Raw genomic sequence first — 25,593 nt, forward strand, 5'->3', positions numbered from 1 at the left:
AGTCTAACCCTATACTCCTTGAAAGAAAAACTAATTATCCTTGAAATTTAAATACTCTTCTCATAACAATTAAGGGAACTTTGCCTACAGCCAAAAGGTCCAGTCCTTTGCCAGGAGGGTCTTAGCAACGTCCTAGTTTTTTCCACCAGACCAACTCAACCCTTCAACACCATTCCTTTGATCTCAACCTCCTTTTGCAAACATGACCTCCAACCACTGTTCTAAGCAATACTGTCCACATTGAGCAGGTACTGGCTCTCTTCTCACCAATGCAGGTGAGCAGAGACCTGGCCCTGCCCCTCCTCTGCCTGGTGCTTTGTCGTTATGAAGAGGTAGGAGGTAAGAACTGCCCTGACTTTTATATGCTTTGTGCTATTGTAAGTCTTTGTTGCAGCTATGACATTCTCCCTGGTGGTGAGGGGAACAGATCAGTGAATCTTCCTAATAGCTCCCCCTATTGCCTTTGCTGTAAGGATATTTATTTAAAGACAACCCAGTTTGAATATGTTGATTTGGAGACAGAAATACTTATATTTACTGATACCAGCATTTGAGTAGGGGTTTTGATTCTCCAACTGGCTTTCAAGCTCATTATCTTATTTCAGTGTCACAACAACCCCATGAAGTAGCTGGATGGCATTACTGTTACTTCCTTCAATTTGTGGATTTTGCCAAGGTAGAGTTGGGATTTGCACTGGATGTCAGCTCCCAAACCTGTGCCTTTTGTGATGATGTGCAATATAATAGCAGCTAGTTGTGAGCACCTACCCTGTGCCAGGTGCTCATTAGGTGCTTTCATTTACATTAGTTCACGTGATCTCCAAAAGCCCTATCAGAAAGTAAATGATAACCTATTTTATAAACAAGGACACTGCACTCTAAGGTGTTAATGACGCCCGAGCCCAAGTTTCTCGAGGTTCTTGGCCTTCACAGGTCAGTCTTTCCCAGCACTCCACTCCACAAGTGGTCAATACAAGCCCCTGCATAACAAAGTCACAGAGTCTGCCCTAGAGAAAATATGAAACAGGTGATTTGAAGCCCTTTAATCCTTCAGTCTTTGCCTCATCCCTCAACTCCAATGCCCCTTTTCCTGTTTAATGCAGAAGAGTCTCCTCTTCCAAAGCTTCAAAATCATCTGATGCCAGCTAACTGCTGACATTAAGCCAATTCACAGGAAAGTATGAATAACTTAAGAAGGGCACTAGGGCCACGTGCATTTGAAAAGAAGATGCTTGGCTCCTGCCCAGCTGTAGCTCAGATGTCTCACAGGTGGACTATTCATGGCAGGGCTCTGTCTGAGTAGACAGGTAATAATTTACCTGTGGTTTCCAGGAGTCCTGTGGATTTCATTCTCTACAACACAGCTTATTCCCCCTAGCTCTGACTCTGTCTTCTGCAAAATATGGAGAACAGCATCAACCTCACAGGAGGACAGTGTGTGTGAAATTCCTAGCCCAGAGGCAGTTCCACAGTCATGACTACCAATGGCCTAAATTTTGCAGTACTTTTCATACTCCTTTTCTAAGGAAATTTTTATAACACCTAACACATGTTCAGCACTAAGTGTGGCAGACATTAGGACATAGGTTTTTTTCGTTTTTTTTTTTTTTTTTTTTTTAATGTGACTGGCTCTCCTGACAGCTGCAGTAGAGAATTAAAGGCCCTGCTTTCCACATCTTAAGGACCCTCACCACTCAGTAAGCAGCCCCTCCTCTGACCCTCAGCCCTAAACACCCAACTTGCTCCCCATTTAAAACAAGAATGACCAGACTTCTGGGTTTAGAATTCCATGTAACTAAACCACAAAAGAGGAAAAAGGAATCCCAACTGTTGCACTTGTGCACAGCCTATAGACAAGACGGCAGTGCCCTCAGACAGCATTTCAAATACAGTTTATTAGTGTGTGATATGAAAAGGGTATTTTTATTGCATGATATAATGCAATGGGACCTTGGGCGCTCTGTGGAAAGACCTCACACTCAGAAGTGTAATGAACCCGTAGTCCCAAAAACATTATACTGTACATTAACCTATCATTAATGGCACATTAGGGCTAGGGGCATTGCACGCTTGCTGGTCAGGGCTCCATCAGGACAGTGTTGAGAAAACCACACAGTCTTCCCAGGCTTAAAACAAATAGAAAAAATAAATATTCCTGATGTCTACAGGCTGCTTTAAAGGAAGTTCAATCCAGCTCTGCCTTGCAATTTCCAAGCCTGCTTTTTTAAGACTGGAAGAAAGATACACAACTAAACAAAGGGAAAAGAAAACGACTCTCTTGTAGTTTACCCCTAGCTACTGGGGGGTACTATTCAACCTCATACTATTCAACCTCAATGTTGCTCGACAAGGTCATGAGCAAACAGCACCTTGGTAGTATAAAAGCTGCCCAAAGGACACTCAGGCCTGGACCACAGACTGCAGAAGTGGGAAGGGGCCTTGGAAATTGTGTGTCCACCCCCTTCACTGTCTAGATGGAAAAATCAGTCTTCAATAAGATGAAGGAAGAGACAACACATTCAACAGAAAAACAGGCAAAGAATGTGAAAAAAATACACGTGGCCAATAAACATATGAAAGAAGTATTAATCCTCATACTTAATAAAATAAATGTAAATTAAAACAACTACTAGTTCTTTTTTTTTTTTTTGAAGCAGAGTTTCACTCTTGTTGCCCAGGCTGGAGTGCAATGGCGCGATCTCGGCTGACTGCAACCTCTGCCTCCCAGGTTTAAGCGATTCTCCTGCCTCGGCCTCCAGAGTAGCTGGGATTACAGGGTGCCCCCACCACACCCGGCTAATTTTTGTATTTTTAGTAGAAATGGGGTTTCACCATGTTGGCCAGGCTGGTCTTGAACTCCTGACTTCAGGTGATCTGCCCAGCCTCCCAAAGTGCTGGGATTACAGGCATGAGCCACCATGCCTGGCCAACTAGATACCATTTTGCCACTGATTGGGTTGGCAAGGATTAAAATCTGATAATTTCGTATCAGAAGAAATGAAGAAGAGTTAACATTCCCATATCCAGTATACAAAGATGTATACATAGAGACACGGGCACTGTCTTAATAAAAAAAAAATCTGGAAATGGTCAAAATATTCTATGACAGGGTCCTGGATAAATAAATATGATACATACATAGTATGGAATACTATGCAGCCATTAAGAATGAGGTTGATCTTTGTATTATATGGAAAGACCTCAATGACATACTAAGTAAAAAAAGCAAGGTGCAGAATAAAAAGAATTAAAAATTCTAGAAGGATACACAAGCTACTATTAACAATACTTATCTCTAGAGATTGGGGCTGGAGGATATGGAGGATTGGAAGGAGACTAACTTCTTACTGTATATCCTTCTGTACTGTGTGTGTGTGTGTTTTTTTTTTTTTTTTTTTTGAGACAGGGTCTCCCTTTGTCACCCATGCTGGAGTGCAGTGGTATGATCATGGCTCACTGCATCCTCGATCTCATGGGCTCAAGTGATCCTCTCATGTCAGCATACTGAGAAGCTGGGACTACAGGCAGTGCCACCATGCCCAACTAATTTTTAAATCTTTGTAGAGACAGGGTCTCACTATGTTGCCCAGGTGGGTCTTGAACTCCTGGGATAAAGTGATTCTCCTGCCTCAGTCCTCCAAGAGCTAGAATTATAAGCATGTTCCACCATGTCTGGCCAAATTTTTAATCATAATTTAAAAACTAGTTTTAGCAAATAAATGATGATGGTGGCAGGAATAAACATTGCTTATGAACCTATTATTTTTCAACTACTATGTTAAGTGCTTATGTGCTTCACCTTATTTGCCTTTTCTCAAAAACAGAAACAGTAAATTGGTCACTATTATCCCCCTTTCCATGTGGTACTAAAGTTTCCAGGGGTGAAGTAACTTGCTCAAGGTGACTCTCTTACCCATCTACCTTCAATAATGAAGCAGAGTATTTACAAAATAGAGAAATACTTTGCAAACTTAAGACAGCCTGAGGCCACCTTCCTGGGGACAGCCTGCATAACCTGGCAACGATTCAAGGAGGTGAGGGGAAGGCAGGACAAAAGGCTGCTGACTGGCTGAGGCCAAATCAAATTTCTGGAAACATCTTATCTCCATATAAAAAACGGGGAGAAGGCCGGGCGCGGTGGCTCAAGCCTGTAATCCCAGCCCTTTGGGAGGCCGAGACGGGCGGATCACGAGGTCAGGAGATCGAGACCATCCTGCCTAACACGGTGAAACCCCGTCTCTACTAAAAATACAAAAAACTAGCCGGGCGAGGTGGCGGGCGCCTGTAGTCCCAGCCACTTGGGAGGCTGAGGCAGGAGAATGGCGTGAACCCGGGAGGCGGAGCTTGCCGTGAGCTGAGATCTGGCCACTGCACTCCAGCCTGGGGGGACAGAGCAAGACTCCGTCTCAAAAAAAAAAAAAAAAAAAAAACGGGGAGAAGTCCTGGGGACCCCAGAGCTATACATTGTTTAAGTAAATAATGCTTGCAACCAGGGACTCAAATATATAAAGCAAGTAGCTCCCTAATTAAATATAAATTAATATCAAAGGCAACACACTTGCAGTTCCATGAAGGGGAAGCTGTCTGAGATCAGCAGAATTTCAAGGTGAGAGCAGGGGCTGAGAAATATCCAGAACAGTCTCCACACCTTAGGACGGTGCTGTGCCAAGTAAGTTTACTGTCTTCTCATTCCTCCATTTTCCCCAATTTTATTAAGCGCCTTATTATTTTTGGATAATAGACTGCAGTAACATTTTTAAATGCTAGATTTTATTTGTCCTAGGGTCCGCCAGCACATGCTGTAATTAAAATGTTGATTAGTAAACAGTTTAACTATATGACAGACAATGCAGTTAAGGCCTACAGTTAGGTCAATATGTGATTTAGATTTGCCATTTAAAAAATCTCATTTAAATTTTGCATACATTAATCACTACCATACTTCAAGGTTCTGATATCCACCTGACTACAATATTAAAATAAAACTTGCTGCCCCAGGGAAATCCTACTTATTCTTAATTGTTTCGAGGCTTTGATGGGCTTTTAATCTAAGATTAATTTATGCAATTTTAAATAACTCTTCTTATGATTAATAAGCTTGAAAATTAAAAGGAGTCTAAAGCAATTATAATGAGCATTTGGTCATAACCTCATTAGAAGAAGGAGTGAAGGATACAGCACTGGAATTCTTACAAGACTACAATTTAAGGTTACTTTTAGAGAAGTCAAACATAGTTCCTGAAATTGCAAAGGCAGGTTAGCAAAGGTCAGTGTTAAAATGATGGCTAGCTAGATTAGCATACTAATGATTTTCCCTGATAGTGACAGAAAGGACACAGAAAAGAAGATGCAGAAAGAGAGACAAGTGACATGCTGCCAAGCAGCTACAAGCGCTGAACTCGGTTTCCCATTCTTTTGGCTAGAGACCTTCGCAAAATCTGAGAAACAGCCAAAGGGTTAGGACATTCCTATGCACGAATCAGCTTCAGCCAGAGGGTCTGGCCCACCTGGGGCAGGCGGAATCCGTCCTGTTGTCTGTCCTGCCTGCCTGTCTATTATGGACCAGCCACTTCCCTGCTTAAGAACCAACAAGAGCTTCCAATTGCCCCACTACTCTCTGGTGTGGACAGCCGTTACAGATCACACTGGCCCCATGCAGCTAACTTTACCCCATCATTTCCAAGGGTCTTTTTTGCTTTGGCCAGGGTGGGTTCTTCACTGTCCTCGTTCCCTCCGGTCTCAGCCTGTGCCATTTTCTCTCCCTGGAATGTCTTCCCTCTTGTTATTAGCAGTGATGATGATAATGACAATGACGATAAAAATGGTTACCATTTACTGAACACTTATTTTATGCCAGACACTGTGCTAAGTGTCTAACATTTTTATCTCACTTGAATTTCACGCTTTGCGATACTCTATTTTTGTAGGTAAGGAACCCAGAGGTGGGGAGCGTTCAGTAACACGCTGCAGGATGGACAGCTAGGAGAGGAAGGGAGAGGGAGGGGAGAAGTTGGCTTTCTGTTGTACCACGACTTTCCAAATTCTGTACTCTGGCTGGAGCCAGGCATCCTCACTGACTACTACGGACCCTCGGCCACTGTTCCCTGAGCTCCCGCACCACCCAAGCCAGCAGCTTGGCACTCATCCTTCCTTCTCTAAATGCTGCCAATAGGCATGTCTAGTCTGCTCCTGAGGGCATAGATGTTTCTTTTTTTTTTTGAGACGGAGTCTCACTCTGTCGCCCGGGCTGGAATGCAGTGGCCGGATCTCAGCTCACTGCAAGCTCCGCCTCCCGGGTTCACGCCATTCTCCTGCCTCAGCCTCCCGAGTAGCTGGGACTACAGGCGCCCGCCACCTCACCCGGCTAGTTTTTTGTATTTTTTTTTAGTAGAGATGGGGTTTCACCGTGTTAGCCAGGATGGTCTCGATCTCCTGACCCCGTGATCCGCCCGTCTCGACCTCCCAAAGTGCTGGGATTACAGGCTTGAGCCACCGCACCCGGCCATATGTTTCTTATATTCTTTCTGAACCCATCAAGGCACCTCACAGACCTGGACAACAAATACTTGTTGATTAACTGGTTTACAATAATTCTCTCCAACAAGATGCTCATTACGTTTTACCGATAATAACGGGCAGACATGAAAAGTTACAGCTTCCAGTGAGTGGGAAGGAATGTGCTTCATCTTGTTTGGATTTTAAACCACAGAGACCACTCCAAGAGACTACCAATTCAGTGTACGCCAACTGCAAACATTCGACATACATATAATTTATTCTAAGTCACATTAAGCTTCCCTAAACACATGTATCTTCCAAGAGGCAACAAGCTGGAAATACCCAGGAACATCAGACAGATGAGGAAATCATGACCCAAAGAGGCTGAATGACCTCATGTCCCACGTATGTCTCGCACTTCATAGTTTACAAACACTTTCATAAACTCTATCTTCTATAAGTTAAAAAAAAAAAAAAAAACCCAACAACTAAAAGCCCCGTGTGAGGTTGGTATCATTACCCCATTTTACAGATGAAGCAGCTCAGGCTCAGATGGGCTAGGTAAACAGCTGCTGCTTGCCCAGTTTCCTAGAGGTAGTGCCTGCACTTGAAGCTATATTTTCTGATATCCAATTCAATCTCTTTCCGGTTTCCCAGGTTGCTTCTTGGCTCACATTCACACGATAGACGGATTTTCAAGCTTTGAAAGACCATCCTTAGCCTCTCCAGCTTTACACACAACACGTCCTGTCAGTTGTCAGATCACAAACCCTTCTACCTTTCCACTCCTTCCATCAAGGTCATAGGATGAGCGAGGTCATGGCTCCATGCCAGGGCCCCTGTTGCCCCCACGCCTTCAGCACCTGTGTTGGGGTGTGGACATCTGTGGGTTGTCTTCTCCTCGCTGTTTCCCCTCTCCCTTCATGATGGACCCTGATTGTTTGGCTTCCTGTTTGTGTGACCTGACTACTTTGTATGTATGATGGATTTGTGTTTGCTGGATTAGTGTCTGATAGCCCTCTGTATTCCCTATAGCTGTGCCACTTAAGTAGTTGTCCTGTGAACTGCTTGCTGCTGGCCTGCAATGAGACAAGTAGCCTTGCTGCAATGTGAACCGCATGCAGCTTCCTTCGTTCACAAAGTTTTGCTCCAAAAAAAATGTCAGCTGAACTAAACAGAATGTTTTCAGACTGGCTTGATTTATATCCTGCCACAAATTCCTTATCTTCCTGTGTTTAAGAAACAGTTTGGGGCCGGGTGCGGTGGCTCACACCTGTAATCCCAGCACTGTGACAGGCCCAGGCAGGCGGATCACTTGAGGTCAGGAGTTTGAGACCAGCCCAGGCAACATGGGGAAACCCCGTCTCTACTGAAAATACAAAAATTAGCCAGACATAGTGTTGTTCATGTGTAGTCCAGGAAGGGCAGGTGCTGAGTTAGGAGGATCACCTGAGCCTGGGAGATTGAGGCTGCGGTGAGCCAAGATCGTGTCACTGCACTCCAGCCTAGGTGACACAGTAAGACCCTGTCTCAGGGAAAAAACAACAAACAAACAAACAAACTACCATAGGTGCACAGCCCATACTCCGAGTTCAGCTAAACTCTAACACCTCTGCACATACAATGTGCTCAGTAAAAAGTTTGTTGAGTTAAAGGTAATTTCTCCCAAACTCGAGGAACATCATCTCTTGGAAGTTGCCCATTTCTATACCCATGATGGCAGAAGTGGAAAGGTGGAAAGGTTTGTGACCAGACAGCTGTCAGGACACACTCTGCCCTCAGTTTTTGCCAAAACCAAAACAACAATGATTACATAAATTCTCACGGCTTCCCCTCAGATAACCAACTAACAGACCAGGGCAAACTGTTGGTAATTACTTTCTCTTTTGTGTTTTGTCTCTACTGAGGTTCCGGCTTCAACCAGGCCCCCCGCTGCCTGGGGATGGGTGGAGAGTGTGTGCAGTCATCTGCTCTCTGCCTCGACCATGGCCCTGCAGATGCAGCCAGTGGCATCAAGGTGGAAGGGACCATAGGGAGGGAGTTGAGCAAAGCATCCTACCGGGGCTCTGGCTTCACAAGCACACTCTGCTGAAATCCTACAAGTTTCTCTGCATGGTCCTGTATCTGTATTTAGCTTTGTTTTTCTAACTGCAAGAAATAGTTTGAGTTAGCGGAAATTCTCTAAACCACAATAACAATCCTCTGCCTACTATGCAACAATGGGTATAGCTCTGATGTTGTGTAGTAGGACAGTCCTGTGTTCTTCCTGGCTGTGTGACTCTAGGCAAGGAAATTAACCTCTCTGAGCCCCAGTTTATGTATCAATAAAATGGGAGTAAGAATAATCCTTATAGTGTTCATGTGAAGGTCAAATGAGATAACTTAGATGAAAGAATGCCCTAACTTGTTTAAAATGTTTTCTCTTATATAATAAATCCATTTTCTAAAGATTATAAAACAGGATCCTTTCTGGATTCATCTTCAGCCCCAAGTTAGGTGCAATTGTTAGTTCAATCTCTTCAAGTTTGTTTAGAGAAAATAAATTGTAGTATGAATACTGGCTAGTGTGGCTATTAGAGGCTCTGGTACTTTTCCTTATGATACAAGCTGCCTTTCACACGTCTGTGCAGAAAATATTCTCACATAAATACCCAAATGTCCGTGGGTCCCAGCTCACCTGTCACTCCATTCTCAAAGCCTCCCCAGACACCCCAATGGAAATTCATTTCACCTGTTAAATTCATATCATTTTAATTTAATGACCATTTATTTGAGCATTCTACTCAGGCTGGAGACTGATGCTAGACGCTAAGGATACAAGGATACAAAGATAAGACATGATCTCTTCCTCGAGGGGTTGTGGTCTCCTTTATTGACTGTTACCACAAGTTGCTGCCACAAGTGCGAGGAGTGCACTAATAGAAGTATTAGGGTGAAGGGTGACATGCAAAAGGAAGTCCTCAACCCAACTGAAGCACGCTTAGGAAAACTTCACAGAGGTTGTGCCAGTTGGGTCTCGGAGGTGGAGTAGAAGTTCACCATCTGGCGGTGAGGAAACAGCACAAGCAAAGACATGACTGTGTGAGGATGCCTCACGCGTCTGGGGACTGCCAGAGTTTGGAGCACAGGACTCCACAGGAGTGGCCTGAGGTGAATGGGTAGGCGAAGGTGGGAGGAGAAGGTGAGGGAGGGTCTCTGGCGATTCTCACATTCTATCCTGTGCTTGGTTGTGTCCACCCTCACCTTCCTCACTGGACTGTGAGCTGGCTGGGGGGTGGGACTTGGGGCTGACATGCTGCCTCCTCGGCGTCAGGCAGGATACTGGGCACAGAGTGGATGCTAAGACATAAAAATGGCGAGTGCAGACTGAAATGCACCTCTGTGATTCCCACATTGGCTTCTCTCCCTGTCTCACAACAGTAGAAAAGGCTTCTGAAATACAAATCTGCACCAGACGTGCAGGGGGTTATAATTCAGCCGGTCCCCTAAAAGCCATCCTTACACCTTCCTTTGGTGCTTAACCCACTTTCCAGATGATGCAGCACTGCTGCCTGCGCAGGAGAGCTGAAAAGGGGGCCATTTCTGAAGGCAGGAAGGAGACAGCGCCCAGCCGAAGCTCTGCTGACCTCCCTGACAGCGGGGAGGAAGTCTTGTTTTGGAGAAAGGACTTTCCAATGCAGAGCTGGTGCCACAGGCCCTGCATAAACCAGCATTCCAGGGTTGCCAATCTGCCTTCCCCAGAGTTAGAGCAAGAGTATTCCAGAGGCAAAGCTGTGGCTTAAAAAAAAAGTCATGTTTAATTTAAAAATTAGAAACTGGAGCAGGCTGTGAGCACAGGGGTTGATTGAAACAAAATTTAAATTCCTGTCAAGCCCATTTAAACACGGGGGCCCTTCATAGACAATTAGCTGCTCCCTGTGAATGCTGAATAAACTCAGGCCTGGTCACTGTGAGAAGAGAGGCACCTACTGTGAGGCGCTGAAAAAAAAAATTAACTAAAATCAGGCTGTATGAAATATTTAGCCTTCCAGTATATCACAGGGGTTTGAAAGTGTAAACAAGACAAAAATCGATTCCTCGGTGCCCTCAAATCAATCCCCCAAAATGGTTAGGGCATCTGTTTCTGCTAAATTTTGTTTACATCGGCAGATTTGCCTTAATTGCAGTTGTTTATCTCTCATTGTCCCTGGGGCCCTAATCTCCCGATTACTAATACTTAACACTCATTTCACATCTAAAGCTACTTCTAATCCTCAACAGGTTTGGGGGGCTCTTAAAATTATTGAAACTGCAGAGGCGGGAGACACTGCCTCTTTGTGAAAGGAACATTTTCTTATCTACTACCAGCTGGGCCCAATCATCACCAGGGATGGCGACAACAAAGGTGCTAAAAGGCTCTTCCACAATGACTGCTGCTCCACTGGGGATTCAGAGGAGAAAAAAGAGCTTTGATGGAAAAATCTGAACAAGAGGCTAAAGCAGTCCAGCCAAATAAAGTTACTGTCATAATCAAATGCTGTCAATCACCATGAAAATCCAATTAAAAATGTTTCAGCACAGCCCTCTTAAGTGGAAAAAATGTACCCTATTTATACAAATTTTTGTCAACGCCACACCAATCCCACAGTTAGAAAGTCCTGCTATTAATTGAATCCCCCTCCCCCTCAAATTTAGAAAGAGATGCAGGCCATTCAGAAGCCTTCTGAGGAAGCTAAGACACACACAGGCTAACAATTAAGAGTTAATCGGGTTACATTTGAAAATTCCATTTTCATTTGTGTCAAGGGAACCTTTGCACAAATAAATGAATGGTACCTATTCTCCTACTTCAGAATCAGTGACCATTTATATGAAGAGAACAGAGAAACGGTAAACCAGGATACTGGAAAGAAACTAGTCCACGCTCCAGCAAATGTCTCTCGGTAGACCAAGGCCTAATGTTTAATTCTAATCTTGAAAATTAAATAGAGGACGGTAGGCCCAAATGTCTCCACTGCCTTTCTGTAGTCTCTAAATGGCCAAGTGAACCTCAAATTATCTGCAGGCAGATTTTGCCCCTCAAATAACTCTGTATCTGAAACCACAAGACTCATAATCCCCAAAGGTCTCTCTCAAAACTGCTACAAATTAAAAAGCAAACAACCCATTAAACAAATCCAGCTGGTACAACTGTAAATAGGAGCTTTCTAATATTTTCCCCAGCTCTTAAAATTCCTGGTTAGATTGGTTAATAATTGATAAGAACTGCATCCATTTATCGGTGTGTACTCAAAGGAAAACAACTTTGCTACCTTCAACAACAATTTCCAAATCCCAGGGACTAGCTTTAGGATCCTTTTATATTTCTCCCACAAACGGCTGAATGTCTCTGGTCTTTTTCAACTGAATCCGTTATTCCCAAGAGCTGGGGAGTGGGTGGCATGCATCTGATGTGCAGACAGATAAAAACCTTTGGGTCCCCTGTCATCAATCTAACAGGCAAAGATGGTGCTAGCCAGGAGGTCTCCTCTAGGTTTTGGCTCTCTAATAACCTCTGGATGCAGAGTTACTTGCTTGAGGTAAATTCTCAAGTGGTCAGAATGCATGCCAAGGATCATACGTGCTGCCTATCACCACTTGGTTAGCACCTCCTAGCTCTGCCCATACATCCAGAGTGGGATGGCTAAACCCTGGAGCTGGTTCTGATTGGTAATCCTCATGCTATACTGGTTGTTAAATGTTTTGAATATTATCCCTGTATTCAAATATTCAATATTCAAATATTGCAATATCCTAGAAATTTTATTATTTTGGCACCAAATTTTCTAACCCAGATGATCTCTCCTAGCAGGAAGTCAAACAAAAACCTTTTTTATCTGGCCACATACTCTAGTGTGGCCACCCTAATTTACACTGCATACTGTAATGTCCAGGAATTGCTTGTTCTTGGATTAGTTTCTTCAGCTTTACTCTGAGTTCCTGGAGAACCAGATATATGTCTTGTTTGTCTTTATCTGTTCAGTGTTTACTTTATCTGTACAGTGTTTTACTGGATTGGATTAGAGAGAATAGCATGTGCAACCAACACTGTTTTGCCTAAATGACAGCAGACTAGGATAGGCACTGAATTATAAGATCATGATCCTCCTTCAAGGAACTTACAATCTAGTGGAAGAAAAAAGGTATTAAACCAGTGAGTTTCCCCTCTGGCTGTCCTTGTAATCATCTAGAGAGCTTTAAAGGTTAAAAAAAAAAAAAAAATTACCTGCTCCCTGGCCAGAGCTTCTTTGATCCAGGTTGGGATCCAGGCATTTTTTTGTTTTGCCTTTTAAACCTCTGAGGTGACTTTGATGAGCTGCTAGGGTTGAGAGCCGCTGTACTACATGGACTAACTTGTGGCCATAAGATGAAGATACAATTAGATGCTGCTCCAACCTAGACACAATACATGCTGAAGGGCTTCAGAGAAGGGAGCACACAACTGTGAAGGCGAAGAGTAGGGAAAAGCCGCAGGGAGGAGGACCAAGACCTTCCAAGGGAGGGGAGAGGAGGTTCTTTTAGGCTGAGGGCACCACTCAAATAACAGAAACTTTTAATGAGCTGAGTCATGGCCAATGAGGAACTAATGTGTAACGTACTTTAAAGACCCACCTTAGCCTCCCCACTGCCGCGAGCTGCTGCGAATCTGGCATGGCACTGAAGAGCAGCCCGACTGATCCACTTTACTCATCCAAGATAACCAAACTCTTCCTGTGTTCAATGAATGCTACACAGCTTCACTGTGCCTTGAAACAAGGTACTGGGAAGATGACAGTCCAATAAAACACGGAAGAGGCATTACAGACATGAGTTCAAATAACTACAATCTTAAACAGGCAACTCATCACTATACTAAGAGATCTGACTTGACTGATGGAGGAAAAAAGTTATGCTTCACTGGGAAATTAAAACTGTCAGATCACCATGATCAAGGAATGACAGACTTTATCTATATCTCGCTTGCTATGTGCATGTATATAAAGACATATACATACACACACATATTTATCTGCTAAAGTCTTGTGAAAAGATTAAGTGGTCACATCTATGGAAAAACAAAGCCTGTTTTCTTAGGGTTATAATCTCTCTGTTCTTGCTGAAGTGCTAATGTGTCATCAAAAATTCAAATTAAAGCTGTCTGATTTAGTGCGATCTCAAGTATCCAGACAGTGATTCTGCCGTTGTAATTATGTGCAATTAAAAAGGTAAAATCGACTTCTTTACTAGTGGGTTCCTCTTTATAAGCAGACACAAACAGATTATTTTAATGGTCTTCAGAACTTAAAAAAAAAAAACCCATGGTTATCAGCTGGACCCTATGTGGGGCCCCCTTGCTGTTGTGATGACTTTTGTGCATGATGGAAATATTCAGTTGAAGTTACAATCCCAGCCAGTATTTCTCACTGCAAATTCTGGGTGGCATAGCTAATGAGCTACCTCCAAATGAACAACTGAAAACAAAATGATGTTTACAAGAATGAGTGGCCAGACACATTAGAAGTCTGGCCCTAAAGGTTCATTTTAAAACACACTCCATATGACACAGGTAATAGCTATCTGTAGTGAACTACATTCAAGTTCACAATTTATTAACCATCATTAATATTTTAAAAAGCTTAGATTTTTGCAAGCACAGGGTGGATGAGCACTTTCTAAGGGGGCTATGGAAATGCACCTTTCTTCACATTTGTGCTCAGGGCACAGGTCAGCCCCGGACCAAAATAAACCAAAACTTATCTTTGGCACGTTTAGTAGAATGTGGTGATCATTTCGAATTGATCTGAGCCCAATGTTTCTAGTAAGCAGTAACAGGTAAGAAATCCCCCTATCCTTCTGCTAACCACAAAGGATCATGCTGCTCTCACAGAGGTAAGATCCTTTTCCATCTTTCCTCGTGACTGCCCTAAGACTTGCTGGTGACCCCCTTGTTTACCTGCCTTCATAAGACCTCAGAACCCTCCCTTTTCTTTGAGCCATTCCTCAGTAATAAACACTCTCCCTACTTCAATAGCCTAAATAAAATCACCTTCTTAATTGTCCAGTGCATTTTGTCTTTTATAGCGGTCAGAAGATTTGGGTCTAATAAAGAAACAAAGCCATGTGGTGTGAAGCCCAAAGTCACACTGGAACTTGAGTGCTGGACACACAAAAATCTAACATCATGGTTACCCAGATTTTTAAAAGGATCATGCAGATGTGCAATTTATCATATACCTTGATTAATTGAGACAACAACCATCCATACTATCTGAAAATGTAATTACAATCAGGTTTGGAAAAGCAGAAAAGCTACCAGTGACAATTTAATTTAGAGGAGTTAAGTTAACATCTCTTAGCAAGTAATTAAATGTTTAAACAGATTTTTCTAGAGCAGTTTGGTGTTTATTAGCCCCCAAACATTACCACCTCTTACACATAAAGGCTTAGCTGAGAAATGAGATGCCTTCAAGTTTGCAGCTGCTAGGATGACATGAAGGAAAAAAATCCAAAAGTACTATTCTGATTTTAACTGATACCCCGCCTTCTGGACCCACGCCAGCTTGGTGTATTTCCAATGCCACTATTTACTTGCTTTCTAAGCAAAATGTCAAATTTCAATTGCAAACTGCATCCTGTGTTTCTTTTTAGGTGCCTGGATTGAAAACCAAACCTGAGGAAATGCTAAACGCCTTTAAAGGATGCCCTACTCTGGAATGTGCAAGGAAATGCACAAAATAACAGGCATTACTAGAACCTAAGGAGAAAACCCATGTTTTTAAACAATTACTAAAGCAGTATAGTAATAGCATAAAGACAATTTCTTCGCCAGCTTGTTTCTCTGAAATTCTCTCTGCCACTGAACAGCTAGAACAGATAATAACTATTAGTAAATCAAACTCCTCTGCAATATCCAGCTGTGCCTCACACATTTACATACAGATAGAATGGGTATATGTTTTTAATATGTATGTGATACGTACTTTTACCACAGCCGAAGTGCATGCTACAAAGGAGGGGGAGAATGGGAATCAGATCAGCATGAGATAATAAAGTGGCCTAGATAAAGTATTAGCCAGCGATTGATCTCAAACCGGGATGCCGCTTCTTCTGACCTGATTACTTACTATGCATAGATTCCATTAAATAGAGCTTAGACATGGAAAGCTTCTGGAAACACTCTAAATGCATAGAAAGATCTACCGTACTCTGAGCCCAAATTGTAACTGTGTGGGTGCCCACAGCCCACACTTTCCCTGCTCAAGTTAAGGCCCACAGTCAGGCTAGGCAGGGAGGTTAAAGGGCTGCCTGACAGCTGGTGCAAAGCCCTGCTGAACCCCACAGAAACCACCCCACCCCCACCCCCAAGCAGGCAGTTTCCTGCGGAGTGAACACCTCCCTCCCTACAGTCAGCTCCTGGCCAAGTAACTCTAAAGGGCAGAAGCAAGGGAGCTTAACAATCACTGAGGGTCAGGGTCCCCTTTGAAAAATGAAACAGTCATGAATTCCTGTTTTTGGATGAAAAGGCACATCTCCACATGCATAGATAACTTTGGATGTAATTTCTGGGGCTGTGACTTCCTAAAGTCACAGACCATTGGTCAGGGGCTGCCCCCTCGGTTTTGCAGATAAACTGAAGTGGAGAGGGGATGGGGAGCTGGCTGAGGTTATACAGTGAAGCAGCGTGGTGGAGGTTCTCCCTGCCAAGTCACATCCTGACTTTAGCTACCAAATAACTCTGAAGGAAGATTAATTCCTCAGAAGGAATTCCTTGTGGTTTAGAGAAGCAAATGGTGTATACAGTAATGTCTCACATATCCCTTTTATTTCAAAATATTTAAACACAGAAGTTGAATAGTAAAACCAACCTGAACCCCCATCTTAACTCTCTCATCTTAAGCTGTCTTTGTTCCTGAGTTTAAGGGTCTGATTTTTATGTTTTAGGATCCTTCATTTTGATTATTGACAATTAAGGGAAAATTTCTCTACCATCTTTGCATTATTGCTGTCTCCCTTCTTGCTGCAGTCCTGCCAATCCTTTCCGACTGGCAAGGGGCTGGCTTTTTCCCACGTAAGCCATGGAATCTCTGCATTGTCTGAAGCCTGCTGAGCATTCTGTCTGCTACCTCCTCAGGGTCTCCACTGTCTGAAAATTTGTTCCCAAGTTTATTGGTCCCAGTTCACAGAGCTGGGGCAGCACTGACACAGGTCTTTCCTGTGAGTTGCGGCAGTGTGATTTAAAAGCAGATTCTTTAATAATGGAATCATTATCACAGGAAAAGAATTGGAGGTGGAGGTGGAGGTGGGGGTGGGGTTCTACCTGTCTGGTGTCGGCATGCTGAATGTTCTTGGCTGCCTACATGCTTACTTTACCTTTAAAGCAGGGTTTAAAGCTGACTTCTGATTTCTGCAATTGGCTCTTAAAGAGTTGAAAGTCACAACTTTTCAAGGATGAGGGACCTCCCTATACATGAATGGGAGTCCATTCAAGGTAATTGACTCAAGAAAAAAGATCCATGTGGATAGGTGTGCTGTTTCCAGGGTTCCTTCTACAGAAGTGGAATGTCTTAAGAGATTGCCCAGCTGGTGGTGAATATGTTGCCTATTTGAACTCCACCAGGTTAATGTCGAAGAGGTTTCTGTTCCAGCAGGCACTAGAGGCTTCACATTGCTCTGAAAATGTCTGAGACTGAGATATACTTATGCTTTGCCCATCCTGTTTTCTTTGCCTGGAATGGCCCCTTCAAAGCTCTCTATTAAAATTCACTTCATCCTCCAAAGGCCCCTTTTAAATGTTACCTTCTCTACCCAGTTTTTCCTCATTTCCCCAAATGGATCTCCACAGAACTCTGCAGTTCTTTTATAATAGTTACTTCATTCTAGTTATCTGTATACTTACTATAGCCCAAAAAGACTATCTGTGTGGCTTCCTCTACTTTATATCTTCTGCTGAATCTAGAACAAGACTGTGCACAGTGGTCTATCAACTACCAAATTCAATTATTTACTGGGTTCTGAGATCTCTTAGGATGATGTAGATGCTGATGATAAAACTTTTGAGAGAACTTCTGAGGTAACTTAATGGCTACATGCCAGAAAACCACGGCAGCTCAAATGTATCCTGGCCTCCCCAAAACGTGAGCATTAAATGAATTTCTTAGTCCAACTTTAAAATACTTCCACTTAGGACATAAAAACCGAAAACCATCGTAAGAACCACCACACAAAGTGGAGGACATCAAATAACTAAACAACTAAATGAGTTCTAACACTGAGATTTAAATGGTCTCCAAATTCTAACCTTGAGTTTTACACTCATCTTTAAGACTGACATGGTCAAAAACTGCCAAGATGATGATTTTATGACTCAATAAGGGGTATTCTGGTATAAACAGTGACCCTATCACCTAAGTGCCCACACTGCATTGCCCAGACCCAGGAGTAAGGGTGATCTGGCCCACCAGTCCTATATTCTAATTTACTTAGGTTGGGATTTGCTGTGTTCGCTGGTCAAGGTCACATCTGGAGTTCATATAAGAGTTCCCAAATAGTGAATTTATAACTTCCAGTATTTCCAGCTGCCCATCTCTTATTTTCTTTCTTTGATTTGGAAATGGAGGCCTACAGGGAAACCCTGACAATGCTGCAGACCTCACATCTGAAGCGGCCCATGCAGCCCATGCTGGTACCCTGCTGGCCGGAGTAACCGTGCTTGGGAGATAAACTGCTCTTTTGGTGAAAGGCACAGGCCCCCACCCAGAGTGACAAATGGGCTCTACAGTTCATGCATTCCAGAGGAGGCTCTCGGCTTCCGGATGGGAGCACCATCAAATAGGTTGTAGGCGGGGAGAGAAAAGGAAAAATTAATGCCATTAATATGCTGGAAGGAATAAAGAGGCTGGTTCCTTAAGATTGGGCCCCTAGGATGTGGCTCAGGTTCCTTAAGACAAAAGAAAACCCACTTTCTTTCCCATCCCCTATTGGGCCCAGTTTTTGCCCGAAGTCCAGGCAGGGCTCACTCTCTGACCACAGCAGCTTCACATATAGTCTATTGTTCCCTGACTCCTCACTGAGCCCTGTCAAAACAGTGGTGCCTCACCACTGCTATACCTCTGGGAATGCATTCATTTAAAATCAAACAGTGAGCAGTACTAGAAATAATGTTAAATTAAGTATGGAATGGTGCTTCCTGTGACTACATTTTTCATTGCATTTTATTGATTTATTGATATTTATTAATTAAAAATGTGGGACAGCACACAACAGGGTGTAGAGTTGTAAAGAGATATCTCTAAATACCTATGTTCTCTCTCTCTCTCTCTCACACACACACACACACACATACACACACACATATCACTCGCTTTCAAGGCACTGAAAGTACTCACCCTTTAGCCTTGTCTTTATGATGTGCCACCCTGGAGTGGTGTTCCTTAGCAATATATACATCCATATACATTTATGGGTGTATGTGTGATCTGCAGATGTTTTATTTATAAGCGGCCAACTCATTGTAGCATTGAAACATGCATTTACAAACAAATATCTGTTTTATGAAATGTTATTCCTTTGTTTTAATAGCTGAGCCATCCAGCCATAGCATAATAATACACAAGGTAAATGGGTCTCCATCTCTAGAACCTGTTCCAAGTTTTCTCAAATGTGACTAACTGGAAGAATTTTCCAACCATCAAAGAGACCAAAAAAAGAGACCAGTTTATTCTAGACATGAAACCTGCAGAGTTATAAATTGCAGAGGTTTTTAGGGGTGATCTTTAACTTGAAACTACCCTGAAAACTGAGATTTTGCTCTAGGGAACATGAAGGAGGAAAGTACCTTCCTGAAAAGCAGTCATGATGCAAAAAGGAAATGTACTGTTATTTTATATTCAAGGATGAAATCCATATTATACAGAAGTTGGGGCACTGAAACTGTTTATTAGGTTGGAATACAAAGGATGAAAACCTCTGAACTGGTATCTGTAAAATGTGTATTGTTTAAAGAAGATGAAAGAAAATTGGTAGGAATTTGCTCTGACTGTAGAAATCTAAAGGCAGGGAATGGTATGCAAAACATTAGACAGAACAGCCTATAATTATTATTTACTAATGCTCGATCCTAACGTTATTCTAACAGCTTGTGCATTGTCAAATCAACAATCTGCACTAAATAAATGACCATTTGGGAATTGTTAGGAGCATCTCTGTTCCTCTCCCTGCTTGACTAAAAACTGTCATTTGCAATCAAAGAAAGCTGCCTTGGAGCTGAGAACACAGCACTCGCAGCCTTGTAGCTGTCTCTTTCTGAGGAAAGACCAAAGATTCATATTAACTTGATCTTTTGCAGCCAGTTTGATTTCATTCTACATGAATCTAAGAGGACTCCATGCCACATTCAGAAATTTTTTGCAGAATTGCACTAAAAACTTATTGCACTGATGATCTTCTGTTAACAATCCTCTGAATTCTAAAAGGTTTAATAGCAAATGAGGATAAAGAGTAACCTACATTAAGTTTGTGACCCTTGATGAGGCAAATGAAAAGAGTTCTGCATTAACTTTCAAAAAGGTGGTGGGTTTTTAAAAAGTAAAAACTATTATCTGAGGATATGAGCTTCAAAAACATCTACCCAAATGAAGTAAATAATGTTGCCTTTTCAGAGCCTATGGCTGTTTTAAATTCCATTCTGGACTTTTAAACAGAATGTTAAACATAAATATATAACTGAGAATTCTAATGTAACTAAAAAAATACACTTACCATCAATTCTTCAGGTGCTGGCCTTTCTTTTGGCTGTTTTCGCATACTATAGTGGAGAGAAAAAAACTGCTCATATTATCTGTGTCATTTGTATATTTTTGCTGTAATTTCTACCCATGGCTATTTGTACTGGAATTTGAATGTTTTCAAAATTCATCATGTTCAATTCTCGGCCAAAGTATTAGCATATATTCCCTTTCTTTTATTTTGGTCTTTACTTAATCACATTTCTGGGGGACATTATGAGTAAGAAACAAAAAGTTTTTTTCTTACTTTTTCATTTAAAAAATATTTTGCAACACAGTAAAGAATGTATTTAAACTAAATGTATCCTAATTCTACTTTTGAAGTTAAGTTGAAAAAAGCAGCAATATTCTCTTATTGACTCAATTATCAATTTATTTCAAACTTAAATTTACAGAATATCTTTTTTTTTTGTAACTGGGATAAGACAGTAAGGAAAGAAACATGACTGTAGAGTCAAATGAGAATACATCTCATTCTTTCACTATTACTCCAAATGACAAGAAGTATATAAAACAGGTCAGGAATCTAGATAATGCTACAAAATTACAAGTGGCTTGCTGTAAATTATCTTGACTTGCATTTGTTTTGGCAACAAGGCAAGCTGATAATTCATTAAACCGCTGTGGGACAGCTAAATTTGTTTAAGCTGCTTAAAGAATCACGTTCTTCATGCAAAATATTTGTCTTCCATGCATTAGATATAATTAGTAGCTGTAACATGTACTTAGCTATGTGATGAAGCACTCACACATGGGATGGAGGTGACTGTGGGCAGCTGCCTACTTGATGGCTGTATTTGTTCTAAACTCAGAGTGTCCATGGGATAAAGTCATGAAAAGAGATTGCTGCTTCTATCACTTGGAAAAATCACATGGATGCTTTTTTCTTTATATAAGGCATTCTTCTAATAAGCAAGAAGAAAACTCTTCATATAATCTCTGCATTTGCTGACAATACTTTTTTAAAAACAGATTTAATGATCATTTGGTAAACAAGAATTGGAGTTATGAACCATTAATAACATCGAGGACATTTGCCTTCCCTATAAATAACCATATGCACCTCTCAAATACTGCATCCATTAGCAACTAATTCAAGCTGTCTCACCAGTGGAGTTGGTAACAGTCCTAATCTGACATTCCAAAGTAGCTGTATCTCTTGGGAAAACAAGGCTATTACCCACTATCATTTCTGTTTCGGCTTGACATCTGTGGAAATTTGAATACAGGTTATCCCTCCCTCTGTCTCCATAAAAACTTTTAAATAATAGCTGATTAATTTTTTGGATAGGAGGGAGGTGAAGCCTTATCCACTTTTCTCCCTGCTGCTCAGACCAGCCCCACCCCCACGTTGATCTCAGACCACACAGCGAGATAAGATTAGCGCTGCGATCCTGTCACAAATCCAACATCTCCTCCAGAGCAGAGAGGGTGATGCCCAAACCAGGCGCTCCAGGCAGTAGAGGAATCGCATGGTTTGTGTTTCAATTTTTGCATTTCAAAATGAGGCATTACCATGTGTAAAACACACGGTACACATTACCATGTGTTTTAGGAATTCCATGTAAAGGAAATTAAGAGGGATATATATTTCTGGGTAATGGTTCTAACATCATTAAGGAGCTTCAAAACAGCTCAGGATTCCAGTGTTTAATCAATATGTACACTTTTTTTCAACATGGCATGCTTTGGAAATAAAATGTTTTCAGAGTAAAAATAGTTTTTAAAAGCTACACTATATTATATAAGTATTTTAAATAAATAGAAACAGTGTTAATAAAATTTTTTTAATTGGGGAGAAAAATTTCTTCCCCACATATATTTTCTATGGAATATAAACTGTATGAGACATTTTTATTAAGAGGTAACATGTTACACTTAGTCAAAAAGGTGATAAAGCTTGACATTTATATTAAGGAATATTTCTTGGTTTCCCTTTAGTGTAATCATCAGACGGATCACGGTGGGAGGGGAAGGGGATGGCGCACAATGATTTTGGTTAGCAAGAATCCTGATAGCATTACTTTGCCAGAAACAAGGGTTTCTTTCGGTGGGGTCTGCCCATTCATTTTCCAGCAGTGGACATGACTCTGGGAGAATGAGGACTTTGGTGAAGGAGGGAAAGGAGACCAAGGTAGTTAAGAAGGAGTTGCGGTTGGTTTTGTCTCCTGCTTTGAGGACAATGATTCCTATGTTCCTGAATTCCTCCTCTCTCCTGGGTAATTTCTCTGTGCTGGAGTGAGGGAGAGGGCAGGGGAATACCTTGGCCTCCCAAGGTCATATCAGTCCTGCAGGACGAGGGAAGAGGGAAATGATGGTGAAGGGGTAATAAAAGAAAGATGTGGTCTGCTAGGAGGAAAAAGGCAGAAGGCTGGCAAAGAACCTCCTTGGCAGTAAAATGCTTGTTTCTTCAGGTATAAAATGACAAGGAGTTGCCTAGAGGCTCTGAGGGCCCCGTGGCTCTTCTCAGTTCTTTAAGGGTTAAAGTGGGCTGAACTGTTTTCATAGTCTTCCAAATGTCAAATTTCATGAAATGGGACCCCAGTATTGTATTTAAAATACAACCAAAGATAAAAGTTATTTACTGAAAATCCGATGAATTAATAAACTATGCTGTTTCCACTAAGTGACAGACAGTTTTATGGGTAACTTGAGGTTACATTAATAAAAATAAGCTTCGTACGTCTGTTCAATAGGGGCTATAAAATTGTGTATTTCTTTTTTTTAAAAAAGGATGGCAACAGTATCTGTGCTTAAAGAAGTATCTTGACTTTCAGCTGTTTATTAAATCAGGAAAAAGGCTCTGAAGTATGCTTATGACCCTTTGTGTAAATAACGTTTACATAATTTAAACAATTTCTTCAGCTTTGCCGCCCCATCTGCCCAAGGCCCCAAAGTCCCTCCTGTCTCCAAAAGGAAGCAGGGAGAGCCATAAGGTCTCACGGAGCTGCCGAGTTAATGGCATGTATCATTTACATTGAGGGCATGGCATGTTTGTAAACGGGCTCACCACTGAGTGATGAAATGTACAAACGGCTCCGAGAACTCTCCAACTGGAAGGACGGGCGAATCCTGGGATGGAGGAAAAACATGTCACCAAAAGTCACAACAGTTCCTTCTCTTTCTTTATATTCCCCATCCACCCATGTGAAGGAGCAGTGTAAAGATGAATACAATGAAAATAAGGCCTCATCCAATTAAAAAGACTGTCTTTATCCTATTCCACACATTTAGGTAAAAATGCCAAATTTTAACCCACACATATTTTACAATGGTGAGAAACATGAGAGCTGAGAGAGAGGGGAGGTGAAAAAAGGACAATGATAGCCACAGGGTAGGAGAGAAGGTAGGGAAAGTGTAAATGAGAAATTAATGATTATTTAAGTAACACACAAATGGTCTTGTAATTAACAAAGAGCTGTGAAATTATTCTTGTGTTGACCTTTGTTTCTTTTACCGGATTTGCTATTTATTTACACTTTCCTTTTTACTTACATTTATTTGTATATTCAACTGCTCTTTACTGTTTGCCCCTAATAGAATAATTTGGATCAGATTTCTTTCTTTTTTTTTTTTTTTAACTTGAATAGAAAGGCTTTTATAGGAAAAGCTGTTTCCTGAAAAGGAATTTCAGCCTATTTGCCAGTCTAGGCAGACTCCTCATATGAGAAAGCCAGTGAATTAAGGATACAATGAAAAACTCCCAACTTGACCACCAACCAAAACTGGGATGGAGGTGGGAGTCAGTCAAAAAAGCAGAAAACTACACAGCAACAAACCACCACCATCACGCAACACAGAGAGCAAACCTCATTACCGTTAGCAAAGGAAGGCTTTAAGAATTTAGGAGTTTTTCCAAGAATGACAGAGAGCGCCACTGTGTTTATAGTGTAACAGCTCAGGATGTAATGAAATTACACTGCAGAGTACTTTAACAGTCATCTCATTAGACCTACAGTTGGAACAAGAGAGCCACATAAAGTAGGCAGCTGCAAATGACTCTATTCTCATCTATTCTCATTTGCTATTAAAAATACCTTTCGGCGGCTTTTTTCCTCCCTGACATCCCTACACAAAGTGCCCTGCAAAGTATGATACATGCACCTATTTAAATTAACAAAGGAATGACTTATTTTAATCTCACTGTGCTTTGGAGTGCTTTGGCCATTTGGATGAGCAATATATCATTACATACAACCTTCCAGCGCTGCAGGCAAGAAACTCAGAGCATGCAGCATTTGGTGGGAGCCAAACAATTTCTCTAGCACACAACTGTGTCAAATGCATGCATGTATTCATTATTGAGAACGAGAGGAAATAGCTTTGATGTAGTGGAAAAAAGAAGATGATAAAAGCACCTCTGCAATATGCGTGTCATTATCAATGGTGGCAGATAGATACAATTGCACAGCCTCCTATGTGATTAGTAAATATACATATAATTGCTGTGGCCAATTATCAGAAAAATGAGATCGGTAATTACAAGACAGAAAATTAACTAGAACTCTTATTAAGGCTTTGTTTCCAATTCAAACAATTGGAAACTGCTGGATAATACAATTAAATCAAAAGGAACTAAGGGGGTCAAGGCAGCCAAAAAACAAAACAAAACAAAAAACAAACAACAAAAAAACCCAAAGAGGCTACAAGAAAAGAAACACGAACAAAATGTTTCTTGTTTTTGCATATCTGTCCTCTTTGAATTTCATCTATTCATCCAGAAGAAGGGATGGTTAGTAATTCTAAAATTAAAATTCTCATCAGTAGAGAAAGGTTAAGAGGAAAACAAAGGAAAAATGGGAGTGAAATAAAATCTTGCCAAGTTCAAAGGATTACATGCAGGCATTACATAGAGAGGACACGAAAAACGGGGGTGGATGTGTGGCTGATGAAACAGTCCACTCAAAAGAAACAAGACACGAAATAGCATGACAAGTCCTCAATAAAGGTATATAAAATGGCCACAGAAGTCCCATCGGTTTGAAGAGCAAAAATAAAACATGTTATCAATTTCAGCTGCAGCCTGTTTTAGGAAAGCCATATATATCACCAAGCCTGTAAGATTCTACAAGGCCCAGTTCAAGAAATGACATTTTACTGTCTCAAAAACCATTAGTAAAAAGATAGTTCAAAGTCTGAGGTGTAAAAATTATGGACTCTGATCAGTGAGGAAGCTTCTCTAAGTCATCGCTTCATGGATTTTTTTTTGAGGGTGTAGTACTGAAAGTATCTGAGTAGTAGTTGCTCTAAAATGCAATATTTAGGAAAATAAAAGCCTGCTATCTTAATGTGGTTCAATATTTACCAAGATGGT

At 41.5% G+C, this 25,593-nt stretch overlaps 1 protein-coding gene across 20 annotated transcripts in view; it reads right to left on the reverse strand.

Annotated features, from left to right (window-relative positions):
• The window catches only part of MAP2K5 (mitogen-activated protein kinase kinase 5), a 268,342-nt gene that overhangs the window by 14,675 nt on the left and 228,074 nt on the right, over positions 1–25,593 (reverse strand). For 13 of the 20 annotated variants that reach the window (XM_033189627.1, XM_033189624.1, XM_033189622.1 and 10 more), the window contains 2 exons: positions 23,290–23,351; positions 20,254–20,299 (listed from right to left, as the gene is read on the reverse strand). The exons of 6 other annotated variants lie outside the window; for them this stretch is intronic. In XM_033189627.1, the coding sequence (XP_033045518.1) occupies positions 20,254–20,299; positions 23,290–23,351 (108 nt within the window). Of the gene's footprint in view, positions 1–15,476; positions 15,500–20,253; positions 20,300–23,289; positions 23,352–25,593 lie in introns of all 20 variants that reach the window. One more of the 20 variants, XM_033189623.1, reaches the window with a different exon arrangement.

The sequence above is a fragment of the Trachypithecus francoisi genome, unplaced genomic scaffold (assembly GCF_009764315.1).
Source record: "Trachypithecus francoisi isolate TF-2019V2 unplaced genomic scaffold, Tfra_2.0 Lachesis_group3, whole genome shotgun sequence".
In the NCBI taxonomy this organism is placed as follows: domain Eukaryota; kingdom Metazoa; phylum Chordata; class Mammalia; order Primates; family Cercopithecidae; genus Trachypithecus; species Trachypithecus francoisi.